This window comes from Dermacentor albipictus, chromosome 7, assembly GCF_038994185.2.
Source record: "Dermacentor albipictus isolate Rhodes 1998 colony chromosome 7, USDA_Dalb.pri_finalv2, whole genome shotgun sequence".
Classification (NCBI taxonomy): domain Eukaryota; kingdom Metazoa; phylum Arthropoda; class Arachnida; order Ixodida; family Ixodidae; genus Dermacentor; species Dermacentor albipictus.
In genome coordinates, this window is record NC_091827.1 from 140,846,629 (window position 1) to 140,864,928 (window position 18,300).

The window sequence follows — 18,300 nt, forward strand, 5'->3', positions numbered from 1 at the left end:
ATTGTATATGTTTGCAAGTAGAGCACCTGGGGTGGCCACAGGGACCGGTTCCCAGCTTCGTGTTTGTCCTTAGTTTGACATGCACAAGAATATCGTTAAAATAAGTGTTGCATCTGTTGGCTACTCTGGCCGGGTCGGGAAAATTGCGAAGTTTTTGGTTCGTGGTGACAATTGGGTAGTATTTACAGAGGATGTTCACGATTGGGAGAGCGTTTGAGAATTTAGTAGCAAGAAGGGGCGTTGTTTTTGTTGTGATCATCGGGCGGTGCTTGAGGACCTCAGTTCGATCAAGTTTGGTTGCAGTGGTGTAAGCTTTTTGAAGGGCATTGTTTGGGTGGATCCTGTTTTATAGGGTTTCTTCAAGATGACCTACCCTGTCTATCTAGTATTGGTTTTCAACTCGAATGTGACGCGGTCATGTGGCTTGGCCTTTAAAGGTGCCTCTTTTGCAATGTCTAGGATGGTAGCTCGCATAATCTAGGTACCGTTGTTTGTCGATAAGTTTCCTATACAGCGTTGTCTTTAGTGCCCCATTGTCAAAGTATATTGTCGTGTCCAGAATGTTTATGCGCTCAGTTGAAGATTCTAATGTGAGTTTTATTGATGGGTGAAACGAATTTAGAAATGCTACATATTTATCTATACTGCCTTGACCATGTTCCGATATTATGGATATGTCGTCTATGTAACGTAGGTATGTGTGGAGATTGACAGTGCAATAGGAAATCTGTATCTTGAATATCCCATAAATATGTTCCCATAGGTTGGTGTAAAAGGCGCACCCATGCTTGTCCCATGTATTTGTAGGTAGTAATTCTCCTTCAATTCGAAGTAGTGATGTGTTTGAACTAAATTAAGGTGAAACAAAAAGACTTCAATACAGTGTTTTGCATTGTGTTGAGCCAGAGTTTGTTGTATCGAAGATAAATCTTCAGGCATTGGAATGTTGGTGTACAGGGTACACCAACAGTAACACTGTACATGCACTATTGCGAGAGTTATGTTGTGCGGTAGTGTGCCCTAATATTGTTGTCCTCGATAATACACAGCAGGTAGGGCGTATCTTGTTCAAATCACGTAAGTGCTTTGCGCAAGTCACCGAGAAAGTGGTTAAGGAATATGCAGATGCTCGCTGACGGGGCGCTATTGTTTGATACTATCGGGCGACCTGGGATATTAGTGGTGTATTGTTCAATGGATGGAATTTTATGAATCTTCGGATGGAGGTATAAGCGCCCGGCACTTTTGTTGCTTCGTTTAGAAAATTCTATTCTGATGGTGTTATCAATTCTTCAGCCAAACGTGATTTAGCCTGTTGGAAATTGGCAGTGTGTAGGATACTGTCGCATTGCTATCTAGCTTAGGGTAATGTTCTGGGTTGTTTAGTTGTCTGTAAGCCTCGCGCTTGTATTTGTCTACTGCCCAAAAGAGTATACTTCCACCCTTATATGCTGCCTGAAAAACGATATCATTCCGGCAACTAAGATTTTAAAGTGTACGACTCTTCGGCGCAGATATGTTTTTAGGTCGCTTAGATGTCTTGGATAACCTTATAATTTCTTTACTGACAGTTTTAAGGTATATGTCAAGTTCTATGGCTTGTTCTAGTTCGGGAGTCCAAGTAGATTTGGCTCTCAATGGTGTAATCCCGGTGCTGGTGTTTTCTTGTCTGTAAAAAAGTGTCTGATATGCAAAGCGCCTGTCCCGTCTTCTTCCTTGTGATAGTGTACAAAGGGTTTCCAATCTTTACAAATGTCATCGCATTCGTCGGGCAAATTCTTAAAAGTACTTGTGAAGCTCGAATTCATTGATTGATTTAGGTTTTTAGCGCACAAAAAAGGACGATATACAGAGGTACGACGCGGACACAGCGTTGTGTCCGCGTCGTACCTCTGCATCTCATCCCTTTTTGTGCGCTAAAGACCTAAAAATTATGGAATATCAATTTCCCCAAATCTACGCTCTTTCAAGTTTCATTTATTGTGTTGAGCGGGGGACAAATGTTAAAGCGACTGCTGAGCACGCCTATTTCTTTTTTACCTAATGTTTTGGAAATGTCTACACCATTGGACTGGTTTAATTTTGTGGAAGTTTCCATCGCATCTGGTATTTCTAGACTATAGGTCCTTCTTGTTGACTAGAGGTTGCTGTTCGTCTAGAACTTGCCGCTTGTAGCAAATAATCAATAGGTGAGCCTGTACCACAAATTCATACAAGAGTCGACGTTAACCGTGCAGATAAAAACACAATTAACCTATAGCAGTAGCCAGGGACATTACTGAACGTTGTCATGTATTCGACAAAGCAAGGATCTATATGCAACAAACAAATTTACAATTCAGCTCTCGAAAGGAAATATACGGAATCCCACCTCACACACAAGTTCAATTGCCTACACCTGACGGGAAATAATTTGGCACCCGGCAACATTGAATTTTTAAAAGCAGTAACTTAAATCTGAAATTCGGATATCATGAACCAAGGCACAAAACAAATTATGCCACTAACTAACCTGCTGCATTACCATTTACCTTAACTAACCTTAATTTTTAACCTCACCTTTGCCTTCATTTCGAAATTCTTTTTCCTGCCTACTGCTTAATTTATTATACTCTTTCATGTTTTTGCGTTTAGATCAAGTGTACGCCCCCTGTTTCCCAAGTACTCCTGCCCGCGCTTGCTTCTGCTCATGTCACCCTCCGATTTGTTATGCCGGTTTTGGTTCCCCCCTCTTCTGTCTATATATATATATATATATATATATATATATATATATATATATATATATATATATATATATATATATATATAAATATATATATATATATATATATATATATATATATATATATATATATATATATATATATATATATATATATATATATACCAGGAAAAAAGCAGTTCTAGGTCCGGGTTCGAAACACGCATTACCCTCTTGCAAGCACTGGGTCCTTCCTACACAGCGCGATAGATTTTTGGCCGTGTGATATATAAAGCAGTGCAACGACACGTTCTGCAATTGTATCAAAAACAAGTACCCTTCCACCATAATTTGTCCGCCAGCGAAATGAAAGCACTAGATACCCTGTCCTCTCGCCAAGACATCGATATTAAGCCTGCTGACAAAGGCGGTGCCGTTGTCATAGTGAACAAGTCCGATTACGCCACAGAGGCCCACAGACAGCTAGCAGACGTGACGTATTAAAACGCCTTGATCATGACCCCACTGAGCAATACAAATCTCTAATCAAAAGCACAGTGCTAGATCTCGTCAAGAAGAAAAAAGGTGCCTGGCAATGGGGTTCACTCTCTAATTTCACTAAGTCCTGTTGCTGGTCGTTTTTACCTTTTACCTAAAATACTTAAGATACACAATCCAGGTCGTGCCATCATTTCTGCTATAAGTAAAGGCACAGAAAATTTGTCCAGCTACATTTGCCTCTTACGTAAGCGACACTACCCACTCCCTGTCGGATATAATCGATATCAATGTTCCTCAAGGTTCTCTTTTGGTCACACTTGATGTAGCATCTTTTTATCCTAACATTCCACATCCTGATGGCATCATCATCATCATCAGCCTGGTTACGCCCACTGCAGGGAAAGGGCCTCTCCCATACTTCTCCAACAACCCCGGTCATGTACTAATTGTGGCCATGCCCTGCCTGCAAACTTCTTAATCTCATCCGCCCACCTAACTTTCCGCCGCCCCCTGCTACGCTTCCCTTCCTTGGGATCCAGTCCGTAACCCTTAATGACCATCGGTTATCTTCCCTCGTCATTACATGTCCGGCCCATGCCCATTTTTTTTTCATGATTTCAACTAAGATGTCATTAACTCGCGTTTGTTCCCTCACCCAATCTGCTCTTTTCTTATCGCTTAACGTTACACCTATCATTCTTCTTTCCATAGCTCGTTGCGTCGTCCTCAATTTGAGTAGAACCCTTTTCGTAAGCCTCCAGGTTTCTGCCCCGTAGGTGAGTACTGGTAAGACACAGCTATTATATACTTTTTTCTTCAGGGATAATGGCAACCTGCTGTTCATGATCTGTGAATGCCTGCCAAATGCACCCCAGCCCATTCTTATTCTTATGATTATTTCCGTCTCATGATCCGGATCCGCCGTCAGTACCTGCCCGAAGTAGATGTATTCCCTTACTCCCATGGCATCATGGCATCATGGCAGTCGTCAATTGCTACGAATGTGTATCACCCGAGAAACTCATCAATAGCGATACACTGGCAACTTTGCTAGCCCTTGTTTTAGAACTAAATAACTTGGAATTTGAAGGACAGCACAATGTGCTAGTTAGTGGGACGTCTATGGGTACGCAAATTGGCCCGAACTACGCCAATATATTTATGGGTCAGCTAGAAGATAAATTTTTGCTAAACAGGATGTTAAAACCTTTTTATTACAAACGTTACATTCACGATGTTTTTCTGGTTTGGCCTCATGGGGAACAGGAACTGCTTTCTTCCATATCTGACTTTAACAATGCCCATCCATCCATATCATTTTCTCACACGTATTCTGCATCTACTATTAACTTCCTTGACGTCACCCTTTCAGTGCGAAATGATAAACTACCTACTGGCCTATACAAAAAGCCGACACATAGATGTCAATAATTGCACTTCGATCGCAGTCACGTTAAACATTGCAAGACTAGCATTCCTTATAGCCAAGCCTTACGTTTTAAAATAATTTGTTCTGAGCAATCAGAGTTTCAAGAATTGGAGGACGCTTAAGCTTCGCCTTCAAGAGTGGAACGCGACAGCGTTCCCGTCCACCTGCCAAGGGGTGTAAGACAATGGGCTATGGGGCAGCCATCACTAACGAGGCGCCCCGCATCGGACGCGTTGAGCGTCGAGCAACGCAGCGTTCGGCGCAGCAACGAAACATGCGCCTGAGCAAGCGGAATGAACCAAAGAACTCGGTGTCTTGGAGGGGGAAATGATGCACGCCAGCCAAATGTCGTGAATCGGCACGGGCAGAGAGATAGACAGATAGTGATCTAAAGAAAGGGAGAACGCTTCATTATGCAGCCCGTGAGGGAGCAAGGCGAAGCGTCGTCAGGGGAGAGAGAGTCCGGGCCGCAACCCGCCTCGCACCGGTCCTCGCACAGCGCCAATGCGCGCGTGGCGCGCCATCTGTCGGGGCAGCACCATACATGGAGAGGAGGGGGTCTTCTGTGTTTGCCGCAGGATGGCTCTGCGTGTGCGGAAAGCGCAGAAGAAATGTAGCGGAAGCGCACTTCGCTACTCGTGTAATTGCGACTTCTGTAAGTTACATGGTCATAATTACCGATATACACCGCAGTATAACTTTCCAGGGCAAGTTTCCAAGGCAACATAGCATTCACTAGAGGCGCGTTTGTAGCGCTTTGAAGCATCGTACTCGTGGCTGAGTGGTAGCGTCTCCATCTCACACTCTAGAGACCCTGGTTTGATTCCCACCCAGCTCATCGTGGAAGTCGCTTTTTATTTATGAAGAGCCTGCCGTGATTTATCGCTCACGGCCAACGCCGCGGGCGCCTACGCCGATGATGCCGGCTTTTCTGCTACACGAGCTCCTTAATGCTGTCGCCGTAAAAAATTGCGGTACCCTAATATACGCTTTAGCGAAACAAAGTTACCCACCACAATTAATTGACGATGCAATAAAACGCGCAGACGTGCATGACCGAAGGACGCTTCTTTGAATTAAGCACAAACCAACTCCCTCACCCCAGACAAATCTTGTCCTAACCCACACTGCGTCAGTCTCAGGTGTTTCGCATGTATTAAAGAAACACCACAATATTCTAATGCAAAGTGAACGCCTCAAAATCATATTCTCTGATCCAGCTAAAACAGTATACCGTAAAGCTAGAAATATTCGAGATATACTAGCATCATCATCTAAGACTAACTGCTGTGATGCCATCGGATACCAACCTTGTCGAAAATCGCGATGTAAAGTATGCCCCCTACATGGTCACATCGCAACAGGCTACTAGTACGTCTTCAAACTTTTGTTTAAAAATCAATGGCGATTTCGACTGCGACACAAAAAGCGTGATATACATGCTTGAATGTACGCTCTGCAAAAAAACAGTGCATCGGAGAAACCGAAGTGCCTTTCAGATTACGGTTTAACAATCATAAATCTCACGCTAACACGTTGCCCAACCTGCCCATCTCAAGACACGTGCATCTTCCTGACCACTCATTTGATAAACTGAGAGTCACGTTGCTTGAATCTGGATTTCGTTCAAATTATGATAGAGAAGCTCGCGAATCCTTCCTTATATATAAGTTTGATGCCATCGCGTGTGGTATGAATGAATGTGTAGGAAAATTGAGTTGTCCGTCTTTGTAGCCCGTCACTTGTCCCTTCTGATACTAGTACGTCGCTATTCCCCTTTTTCTGTGTCTGTGTTTGCTTGATAACATAGCACATATTGAGCACACATTGACGTTCTGTTGTCACGTGGCGATTGGTTCTTACAATTAATTTCGGTGCGTTTTTATGCTTTGTATTTTAGATTATATGTTTGCAATCGCCGTTGGTCTATACACATGCCAGCTATCCTTTGCACAATTCGGATGCATTTTGTTCACCCATTTTATTCATTTTTTATTTAAACGTACCTTCATTTGGTTGATAGGCACATGTATATTAACTGTAATGACACCATGCAATGTATTCTGATGAAGGCCGGACCCCGGCCGAAACGTCAATAATTATATATATATATATATATATATATATATATATATATATATATATATGTGTGTGTGTGTGTGTGTGTGAACGAGAACAAAGGGGGTGAACCGAGGGGCCCGAAGTTCTACTACTCCAAGGGTTCTACAGTACACATAAATACCCAGGAAAGTGAATGGAGAAAGAGCGCCGCGGTAACTCAATTGGTAGAGCATCGCACGCGAAATGCAAAGCTTGTGGGTTCAGTTCCCACCTGCGGCAAGTTGTTTTTTCATACACTTTAACTTCGATGAATTTATCCTTTCTGTATTCCATTTATTAAGCACAAGTAATTTCCCCTATGTAGTCCTTGGTGTGAGTGTTTGTTGACTTCTCACGAGATATATAAATATATATACATATATATATATATATCACCATCATCATCATCAGCCTGGTTACGCCCACTGCAGGGCAAAGGCCTCTCCAATTTTTCTCCAATCATAATCAGCCTCGTTACGCCCACTGCAGGGCAAAGGCCTCTCCCATACTTCTCCAACAACCCCGGTCATGTACTAATTGTGGCCATGCCGTGCCTGCAAACTTCTTAATCTCATCCGCCCACCTAACTTTCTGCCGCCCCCTGCTACGCTTCCCTTCCCTTCGGATCCAGTCCGTAACCCTTAATGACCATCGGTTATCTTCCCTCCTCATTAAATGTCCTGCCCATGCCCAATTCTTTTTCTTGATTTCAACTAAGATGTCATTAACTCGCGTTTGTTCCCTCACCCAATCTGCTCTTTTCTTATCCCTTAACGTTACACCTATCATTCTTCTTACCATAGCTCGTTGCGTCGTCCTCAGCGGACGGTTGGGGACGACGCAACCATTTCAAAACGGCTCATCCATTTCTCCAATATATATATATATATATATATATATATATATATATATTCTTGAACCGCCAGCACCGGCACATTCAAAAGTCCTGGACGCCAGGAGAACTTTTTGGTGGCTCTGCCACACAGGGTATCACCATTTCTGTATACCGCTGTAACGACACCTACGTTGAGCTACCGGGTTGCTTCAAACTCCTTGTTGCCATCTTAACTCCTTCACAATTACACGACCCACTTCTGCTACGCTACTAGAGTGATCCTTTCGATTGTTGTCTTTTTGTGTCTTTTTGTTACTCGCGCAGTGGCCGCCTTACCGAACTTCTAAAGCAACAACATGCCGCCAATGACACCCCTGAATGCTTCCTAACCTCTCGCTTCCCCAACACCCTCCCATGGCCCTTTTTATTTTCATGTTCTTTCTTTTTCCTCTTCATGTCCCTTTTCCTCTCCTATTCTTTCTTTTCTTCTCTCCTAAACTTCCCACTCTCCTGCTCTTGTCCCCTCGTCTTAAGAACCACGCTCACAGTCGTCAGTTCACAGCGCTCATTCTCTTTGAAGTTTCTTACATTAAAACCAGCCGCCACCGACTAGAACCACACGTGACTGACTGTACTCTCCCTTTAAAAGTATCATGCCGAGAATGACGAGCCCGCCTTTGAGGTATATACGTCCTCCTATCGAAATGTTGGCCAGCCTTTCTGCGGCACCTCATCCCAGTTTATGACCTTTATACTACAGTGTGCTATTGTATCTGTCAGCCCCTTTCGTGATTATAGATTTCTATGTGTAGCAGTGTCTTGATCCGCGCGGGTTCTTGAACGAGGGAGGGCTCGAGGCACCCTCTGTTAGATAGACACTCTGCAGCTTGCTGGTGACGAACGATGACTGACCGCGAGCAGCTGTGCTCGTCGGTGAATATTGCGGTGCTATGACCAACGTTGCCTACCGAGACTGGTAGGCCACCGAGTCTGGCGGGTCAAGGAAGATTATGCGCGAGGGGGCATCACATGCTTGTTACACGCCCTTACCCCAGTTTGTTAGTCCAGAACAAATCACCAAGTTCAAAGTCCGATGCTCTGCCTCCGCCTTGTGCTGGTCGATGGTGCCTCCTACCCAGGCGAGTAACGGTCCGGTGGCCTCCACCATCATGTACTCCGCCTGGGCACCGGTGTTGATGGCCTAGGTGTGGCAATGCCAGGTGCTGCCTCAGACAGCCTCGCTCCATCCGGGGAGCCTGTGGTGGTCGGGCTTGTGAGTGGTGCCGGACTTGACACCGGCCCAACGGGCGCCGCGCAACTGGCAATGCTTGCCGCCTCCGAGGTGGGCGGTGCTCCGCTGGAAGCGACTGGTGCTGCCGTTAGTCCTGCGGCGGGCTGGAACTCGGAAGTGGCAGTCGAGGGTGCTGGCCAGATCCAGAAGCGAGGCCTAAGGTGGTCGGCGTGTCTATGCCACATGGCCCCGTCTGGCATGCGGACGGGCAGAGATGCGGTGCTGGCAGGGGCCACCACTTCTCCGGTGGACCAGGGTAGGCCAGGACGGAGGTTCTTGGCGAAAACTGGAGCTCCCAACTCCGGGATAGGCCCGGGACAGCACCCTTAGTCAGCCGCCACCTTCTGCTTCAGCTGCTTCAGCAGCACTGTGTATCGGAGGTCTGAATGTAAGACGTCGAAGGGTGTCTTGACCATCCGACCCAGCAGGAGCTCACAGGAGGCACGGCTAGTGGCTAGTAACGATATCCGGGTAATCTGCGTCCAGAAATCCTCAGTCTGGCTCTCATTGAGCTTGTCGTTGATGGTTTGTATCACCCGCTCGGCTGCACCGCTTGAAGCAGGGTTTTACGGCGGAACCATCATCCGGCGGATTCCGTTCTTCGTCAGCCAGTCCAGGTACTCTGCGCTTGCGAAAGCAGGACCATTGTAGGATATGATGACATCTGGCAACTCATGGGCGTCGAAGATCTGTTGTAGCGCTGCAATGGTCGTGCCTGCTGACAGAGTGGGGACAGGTAGAGCCTCCACCCTCTTGAAAAAGGCATCCACCACCACTCGGAAGTAATGGCCCTTGAAAGGTCCCCAAAAATTCATATGTAGGCTGGAGCAGGGTCTCTGTGGCAAAGGCCAGGGCGTGATTTCCGCATGACGCGAGGCCCGCTCATGCTGTTTGGAGATTTGGCAGCTCTGCACCCTCTGAGCGATGCTCTGGTACAGGCCAGGTCACCAAACATGGGACCACGCCGCCATCTTGGTCTTTCCCACGACAGGATGACCCACCTGTAGCAACTGTGGCACCTGAACCAGAGACTATGGAATCACCTCCCTGGAACCCCACAGTAGGCAGCCCTGCTGCAAGCTCAGCTCAGCGGCTTTGTGGCTAAAGGCCAGCTGGACCAATACCACCCCACGGGACACCGCCTTGACCACCTGAGACATCATTGGGTCCCGGCTGGTCGCTTGAGATACCGCAGACCTGGAAAGCACTTACGGGTACGCGTCCTCAGGCATGAACATTTCAGCAGGTTCCGGAAGAGCATCAGGTACCTGTGGGAGGGGCAAGTGGCTCAGGGCATCAGCACGTCGCAGGTCCTTTCCCGGACTTAAACCAGCAGGTAACTGCAAGTTGCCAGCCTCAAGGCCCAGCGTACCACTCGAGGTGATGCCTGCACAGAAACTGCCTGGTCTGGCCCCAGCAGCCCCATCAGCGGCTAGTGGTCCGTAACCGTCTCGATACTGGCGGAAGCGTCCGACACCGAACATGAGGGCCAGGCATTCCTTGTCCAGCTGGCTGTAGCGTTGCTTTGCAGCATGAAGCCGACGAGAAGCAAACGACACAGGGCTTTCCTCGCCGTCCTTGTCCGGGTGCGCTAGGACGGTTCCCACAACGTACGACGACGCATCTACGGTGAGGACAATGGGCTTGGCAGCATCAAAGTGTGCCTGCACTGGAGCCTTGGTGATTAGCTCTTTGCTTGCGCTGGAATGCTCAGTCCTGCGGTCCTGTTCCTTCTTCCAGACCTATTGTTGACCATCTCGAAGCAGAAGATGGAGCGGCTGTAGATCCTCCAACAGGTGTGGCAGAAAACTCCCGTAGAAGTTGATGAGGCCAGGGTAGCTCTGAAGCTCCTTCTTGTTGTCGTGCTTAGGCATCTTGAGCACAGCATCATTTTTGCGGGGAGCCGGGGCTAGGCCAGCCTAGGAAATGACATGTCCCAAGTACTCAACATGGCGGGCCAGGAAAATGCACTGTTCCAGCTTGAGCTAAGACCGGCATGCTGCAGCCGTGCCAGGATGTTGTGCAGGTGCTGCAGGTAGTCCCTGTCGTTGCTGCCAGTAACCAGGATGTCTTCCAAGTACACCGCCACGTGCTTCATACCCCGGAAGAGGTTATGCATCTCCCTCTGAAATATGGCTGGGGCTGAGGCCATGCCAAAGGGTAAGCGTGTGTACTGGAAGAGCCCAAAAGTTGTCGATATTGTGACAAACTTCCGGGAGGCATGCTGGAGCACCAGCTGCTGGTAAGCATCTCTGAGCTTGAGCTTGCTGAACTTCTGTCCACCGGACAATGCTGACCAGAGATCTTCATTCATTGGCAACGGGTACTTCTCGACAGTAGCGACTGGGTTGATGGTAACCTTGAAATACCCGCAGACCCTGACACTGCCGCGTCGCTTGAGGACTGGTACGATGGGAGCGGCCCATTCAGATGTCTTGACGTGCCCCAGGATGCGCTCTCGCTATAACCGTTGCATCCCCTGTGTGAGCCCGTCCTTCAGGACGAACGGCAGTGGGCGAGGCTTGAAAAAACGTAACCGGGCTCCCTGAGGTACATAGATGCCAGCCGCCGTGCCGGAGAATGTGCCCTTCTCTGGCTGGAACAGAGACTTGAACTTTATTAGGAGGCTGGGAACGTCTTTCACCACATGCAGGCTGGCTTCCTGGTACTCTGGCAGACAAACACCCAGTGCATGAATCCAGTTTTGGCCCAGCACCATCAGCGACGACCCTTTGGTTAAGTAGAGGAAGGCTAACATCTGCCGTACCCTGGAGCTGGGAGAGGTGCTCGGAGTAGCTGCGCAGCATCACGCCCCAAGACTCGACGAACACGCCGGGCAATGTACGCTTGAACCGTTTCCCGGCCATGACATGCTGGCCCCTGTGTCCAGCTCCATGAAAATGGGGTGCCCGCAGATTTCGACGGTCAGCATGTACGGCGGTCCAGACGACGGTACAAGGCCTGTGTGCCACGTGTCGAAAATTGGCGGGTCCTCGGCCATGATGTAGAGCCTGACCGCGGAAGGATTTGAGCCTGCAGCCGCACCCCCCCCCCCCCCCCCCCGCCCGCCGCGTACCCTAGCGAGGGCTAGCGCGGCCGCGGGTTGTGTGGTATCTCGGCTTGAAAGAGGCTGCTGCTGCTGCTGTTTCCTGTTCGTCCTCCCCCTTCGGCATACACGTGCCAGGTGCCCAATTTATCCCGCACCTGAAGCATTGTGCTTCAGAAACTGGCACTGTGAAGGACAGTGGGCACCACCACAGCGACCGCAGGTGCTGCCCTTTGTCACCAACTTGTTGACCGCCGCTTCCGCCGGCGGTGAGGCAGTCGCACGGGCAATCTCACCGGCGTCCTTGGCGGCAGCTTCCATTGCCAGCGCTGCCTTCACGGTGTCATCCATCGAGGGGTCGCGAAGCTCCAGGAGTCGCGGCAGCATGGCGGGGTTGTTGATGCCGCAGATGAAATGGTCCCGGAACAGCGAGTCCAGCTGGTCCCCGAAAACGCAGACACTCGCTAACCCTCGTAGCACAGCAGTGAACTGCCCGAGGGTTTCTCCTTCCTGGCCGCTCCGGTTGTTGAAGCGGAAACGCTGCATTAGTGTGGACGCTGCTGGGTTGAAATGCGAGCGTAGTATGGCGAGCAGCTCACTCAGCGGCTTAACATGCGCCGTGGCTGGCTTGAGAAGGCTGAGCAGGAGACAGAAGACGCGGTTTCCGTAGCTAACCAGGAACATGTCCCGCTGTGGGGCGTCGGGTGTCTCGGTTGTCCGGAAGAACACGTGGACTTGGTCTCATAAATTGGTCTGGCGGACCCATCTCCATCGAACGGCTCGAGCCTTTCGTATATGGGCATGGCGGCAGCAACGGAAGGTGGTGTTTCGCCGCTCGCGGTGGCATGGGACGACCCGCATGGGTTTGTGAAGAAGTGAGGGCTCGAGGCACCCTCCATTACATACAGGCTCCGCAGCGAGGTGGTGACGAACGATGACTGAGCGTGAGGAGCTGTGCTCGTCGGTGTTTATTGCGCCATGGTGACCAATGTTCCCTATGGAGCCTGGCGGGTTAACGAAGATTATGGCCGAGGGGCGTCACATGCTTGTTGCAACCAGTAAGGTATTCATTAGGCTAAAATGGTGAGGCGTGCAGACAGCACACAAGAGGAGTGGACAACATGAACGGTTCCCTTCTCTTGTGTCTGTCTGCACGCCCCACTTTTTTTGCATTATGAATCCTTACCAACTAGCTCAGCTTTATGTCCTTCTAAGCAGTAAGTTATTGCAGGTGCACAAGAGAATCGCCGCGTCCGGCTGTTTTCGCTTGCGGTTTGATGCCACCGTGCTCGCTGTGATTGTTCGCGGCATCTCTTCAACCCATGAGTAGCAGTAAGCTTTTGAATGGGGAGAAAGGAATTGCCGTGGTGGCACCCTTTTCCTTTGCGCTTCGACGCGGCCGTTTTTGGTGTGCATATTGCGGTGTCTGTTTTGGCCTGTGTAGGAATGCGTGCTTTTTTCTATGGCAGAGTAGGCATTGCACCGTTGAGATCAATGTAGCGTCAGTAACCACGTGAACTTCCTTGCTGTTTGTGCGTCGACGCGGGGGTGCTCATTGCGCGTGATCACAGCGTCATTTTCCTTGGAAGTAACCCACCTTCACAAAATGAAACTTCCCAATAACTATTTGCACTAAATCTTTCTCTGATGAAGACGCACTTTCCTGCTTGTAAGTGCAAACCGGTGTTATGCACGCATGTGGACCAACATAAAAAAAGGAGCTCGAAACAAGATGAGTGTTTCGAGATGCTCTTCAGGCAGCTTACCCGCCTGGTCGCCTTGAGGCGAAGATGCCTGAATTATTTATCTCATTACAGCATTATTTAAGGATCCCCAGACGTGGTCTCTACAATATTACAAGAGAGCAAAAGTAACTACCGCATCTCGCCTTACACCAGGCCCTCCGGAGACAAATTTTAAGCCCTTTTTAGTCGGAGAGAATAGTGCGGAAAAAATTCACTTGAATGTGGCTGTAATATGTGCTGAGCTCATGTGCTGACAAACTTTCAAAAAAATCGATGACAAAAGATACTATCCTGGTTTCCTATGCTAAGGAAACATGAGATGCCAACTAATGTGGATTACAACCCTAGCCGCGTTCCCTCTTGCCCATGGCAGTTCTCTGCTGCGCTCTCTGAGAAACAAAGTTGCACTTATTGTGTTGCTTCATGCAATTCTACATGTCACAGATCATTAGGCGAGAACTGGCAGCTCAACCTGCTCGACCGCTCAGGCGCTATTTACTATGCAAAAATGGCACACCTCCGGATGCTGGCATCCGGGTTCTCGAAACGTGAGCTTTCAGTCGTGTGCTCCCTGTACTGGCCGGCCGCAAGTGCCACGTCTCCCTGGCCAGAAGGCGATACATCCTCCGACGCAGCTGTGGGGCTGCCAGAGTCCGCTGCATTCGAGCTCTGGTTCGGTTTGTCTACAAGTTGCTGCTCTTCTTCCGGCATGTCCTATGACAGAGGGACGATAACTGTCAATACAACAATTTCGAAAAGGCAGTTTATAGCACTCGCTTTCATCGCGGAAACTTCATGTTAAGCTCCACAGAACGTAAAAATGTGAAAATATGACAAATAAAAGGCAGCACAAGTGCGAACTCTTATGTGAAATATATAACACCCATGAACGGAAATGAAAAAGAAAGAGCAAGAAAACGCACGCAAACGAATGTTCACGAAGAAAACTTTCAGAGGGGTAACAGAACCATGTTTTTCCAGCAAATTTGCTTTACTTTGGAAGAGGGTTAGCGACGGTTGAATAATTCAAATGCATCAATGGATTTAAAGATTCCCACTGCCTCTCATGTTGGTCGATCAGTTTGCTTAAATATAACCGAGACGTCTCGTACCACGCGTTTACACTCGCATTCATCGCAGTCTAAAATCATGTGTGAACAGTTGGTCCACATGTTTTAGCCATGTGCTACAAGGTTCCCAAGCTGCAGCGCTTCTAAGTGCCACACTGTTAACAAAGGTATTCAACAGAAAGCCACGATACCATGTACTTTCGCACTTTTTGTATCTTCTGCCGCAAAAGTTGCCACTGAAGCAGGATACAAGCGACGCGTAAAAAATGAAACCCCCATGTCGTTTCAAGAGAGTGGGCTGGATGCTCTGGCACCGTAATTTTGGTTCATTACTTATGGGGAGTTTTGCTGGTCGCCTTACCAAACGTCCAGCACGGATCCTCACTGGGTCCTCGGGACATCCTGTCCATTGGTTTAGCTGTGCATCGTGTTATAGCGTGTGCATATAACACGATAACCATTAAAATATGCGTGATTAAGTTTGTTTCAGTTTCAGTTTATTATTGTATAGATAGAATGAACTGTTAAGAGAAAATGTACAGACGAGGGTCCCAAAATCAGACTTCAACGGGACCTTCGGGTAACAATAACAATGGAGGGATGTATTAAAGAAGAGCAAGCTAACTACAACAAAGAACATAATCGTGGAAATACAACATAGAAAAATAAAATTGACGAAAACATGTTGGCTGCATACAAGCCTATGTTGTATAAAAAAATGGTCAATACATACAAATGGCAAAAGTAGTTAATCAATGACGTAAGCTTACTTATAAATATGAAACAAGTTAAGGGCATGACTTAATGTACCCAAGGATGAAGATTTAATGCTGATGGCTGAACGATTCCACCATTTTGTACCAGCCAATGATGTCATTTTTCCGTAGCTATAATGTACCGTAGGTAGTAGAAGATTGGAGTTACATGAAAATGAGGCGTTATTGTTATTGATGAGATTCCTGGAATTAAAGAATTCGTAAGAGATCTGTTTAGTAAGGTATTAAGAAAACATAATTATTAGATGATAATTGAACAAGTTCGTTACAACAAGAATGTTATTTTCACGAAGTAATAGAATAGCACTCCTGAAAAACCCACTGTTATTGATAATGCGTATTGCTTGTAAGTGCTGAATAGACGAGTTATGACAGTTAGTGTGTTTCCCCAGGAAACAATGTCATAATTAATGTGACTGTCATTGAACTTTGAGTATATTGCTAATAATGCATCTTTGGAGAACTGCACTCCTGATTTGAGTAATGCTCTAATTCCGAAGGTACACTTTTGCTTAATGTACCAATGTGTTGAGAGAACTTTAGGCTAGAATCTAATTTGATGTTCAAAATTGATACGCAGTAGGAGACGGGAATGTGATGACCGTCTAGAGTTATCTCAGGCAAACCAGGTACTATTCTTTGGCTAGAACGGAATATCATGAATTGAGTTTTTGAAGGATTGATAAATGAATGACTGAAAGAACACCATGCAACAATGTAGTCAAGCTCATTGTTTAGTTTAAGGATTAGGGTGGTGAAGAATTGTCACGCAACGATATGGTAGGATCGTCTGCGTAAGTACACAATGGGCCGATTTAAGACATGGGTGTAAATCATTAATACAAACACAGAATGATAAGGGACCGCTTACGGAGCCTTGTGGTAGACCATGACTAATAACTTTAGCATCAGAATAAGCACCTCCATAAATAACTGTTTCTTCTCTATCATGCAGGTAACATTTAGGAGTTTTAGTACTGGAGCAATAATTCCCAGGGCTTCTAGGTTAGTTAAAATATGTTATGATTAGTCATACCAAAAGCTTTGGCGAAGCCCGAGAATACCAAACCAACGAAGTTGCCCGCATCAATCGAGTGATGAATGTAGTCGGTTAGGGATATTTAGCTATGTTAGTCGAGCTGCCAGCGCGAAAACCCAATTGAAAAGATTCCAACAAATTATTTTTAAGTAAATATTTCGGCGCTTACAAAATAACTTCTAAACAACTTTACTAATTGAGGACAGAGTAGAAATAGGACGATAGTTAACACCTTCGTTTTATCACCTTTCTTGTGTACAGAAATAATGTTAGCTCTTTTAAGCAAAGTGGGAAAAATGCCACAGTTAGAAATATTATTAATTTTAATACAAAGTGTATCACAAATAAGCGGTGGAACAAGTTTTAGATGAAATACAGAAATATCGTTTAAGCCAGGGCTAGAATTCTTTAGAGCTAATACCACGGAGCATATGTAATCCACAGTTGTGGGAAAGAGAAAAAAACAATGATTGCAGCGATAAATGGGATACGTAGTAGTCATATCATGTCTGCTGCATATGTTACAGACGTAGTCACCGAAACTATTTGCAATGCTGCAATAATCAATACGCATTTTATTGTTGTAGTTTACTTTATCCGCCGTATTGCGGGACATAGGTCAGTTCATGAACGCATTAAGAAGTTGCCATTGTTTTTTTGGCATTGTTCTTGTGTTTTGCAAATTCATTTCCGTAATACTGCCATTTAGACCTATTTAGCATGGTATTCTGAATGTTACTATAATTTTTGCAGCGTGCTGCTAAGCGTAAGTTGAAAAATTTTTTTTTAGTCTCTTTGCATAAGTTTTCTTTCTTCTCATACTACTCAGTATAGCATTCATTACCCAAGAGTTACCGGGAACCTAAAATATTTCCTGCACCTCACGGTAGTTGTGTCAGTGCGAACGGCTGCCAGATTGATGGAGCAAAAATTTTCAAGAGCTCGATCGAGATCATGAAGGGATCATATTTGCAGACCAATCAGTATTTTTTATAGCGCTAACAAATCTATAGCGGACAAAATTAGAGAAAAAGTAGCAAGGCTCCGACTGAGGTATTTCGCCCTGAAGAGAGATGAATATTGGCAAATGGTCGGTAATCTGACTATCTATGACACCAGTGTTTGGAGTTGGCGCGATGTTAATTAGAGCATGGCCAACAAAGGTGTTTGTACAATGAATAAAACATCTAGTAGGAGAGATCTATTTTATTTTTATTTTTTATTTATTTACAAAACCCCGAAGCACCCTCACACGTGGGTATTACATAGGGGGGAAGGGGCACAAACATGAAATATGCACAAGACATAAAACTACATCAAATAAACATACACACAAGGAACATAAAACAAACAGATATGAACAAGGGGTATATGCGCTTAGTCATGAAAACACAAGAACATTTTACATAATATGTTAATAAGTGCATATAGCAACGAGTAATATCTAATCTGCTACCACTAACCGTTTTCTTGCAACAAAGTTTGGAAAGATGGTAAGTTACCTTCAGTAGCTATGCGTGATGGTAGGTTATTCCATTCTAGTATTGTGCGAGGAATAAATGATTTTGCGTGGAGCGATATGCGGCACATTATGCGTTTTACTTTGTTAGCATGGTCACGGTGCGGAAAAACTGCAGGGGGTGGTGAAAAGAAGTCATCGTGAAGCGTGGAATGGGGATAGAGTTTATGAAATAAGGTTAGGTGAGCAAACTGGCATCGACGTGATAGTGATTCCAACTCGGCACGTTGTTTTAACAATGTGAC

The 18,300-nt window shown here is 46.4% G+C and overlaps 1 protein-coding gene across 1 annotated transcript in view; it reads right to left on the reverse strand.

Annotated features, from left to right (window-relative positions):
• Positions 1-18,300, reverse strand: part of LOC139047299 (uncharacterized) — a 1,527,628-nt gene that overhangs the window by 1,450,842 nt on the left and 58,486 nt on the right. The window contains exon 2 of the mRNA XM_070521114.1: positions 14,169-14,365. Within this exon, the coding sequence (XP_070377215.1) occupies positions 14,169-14,365 (197 nt within the window). The remainder of the gene's footprint in view (positions 1-14,168; positions 14,366-18,300) is intronic.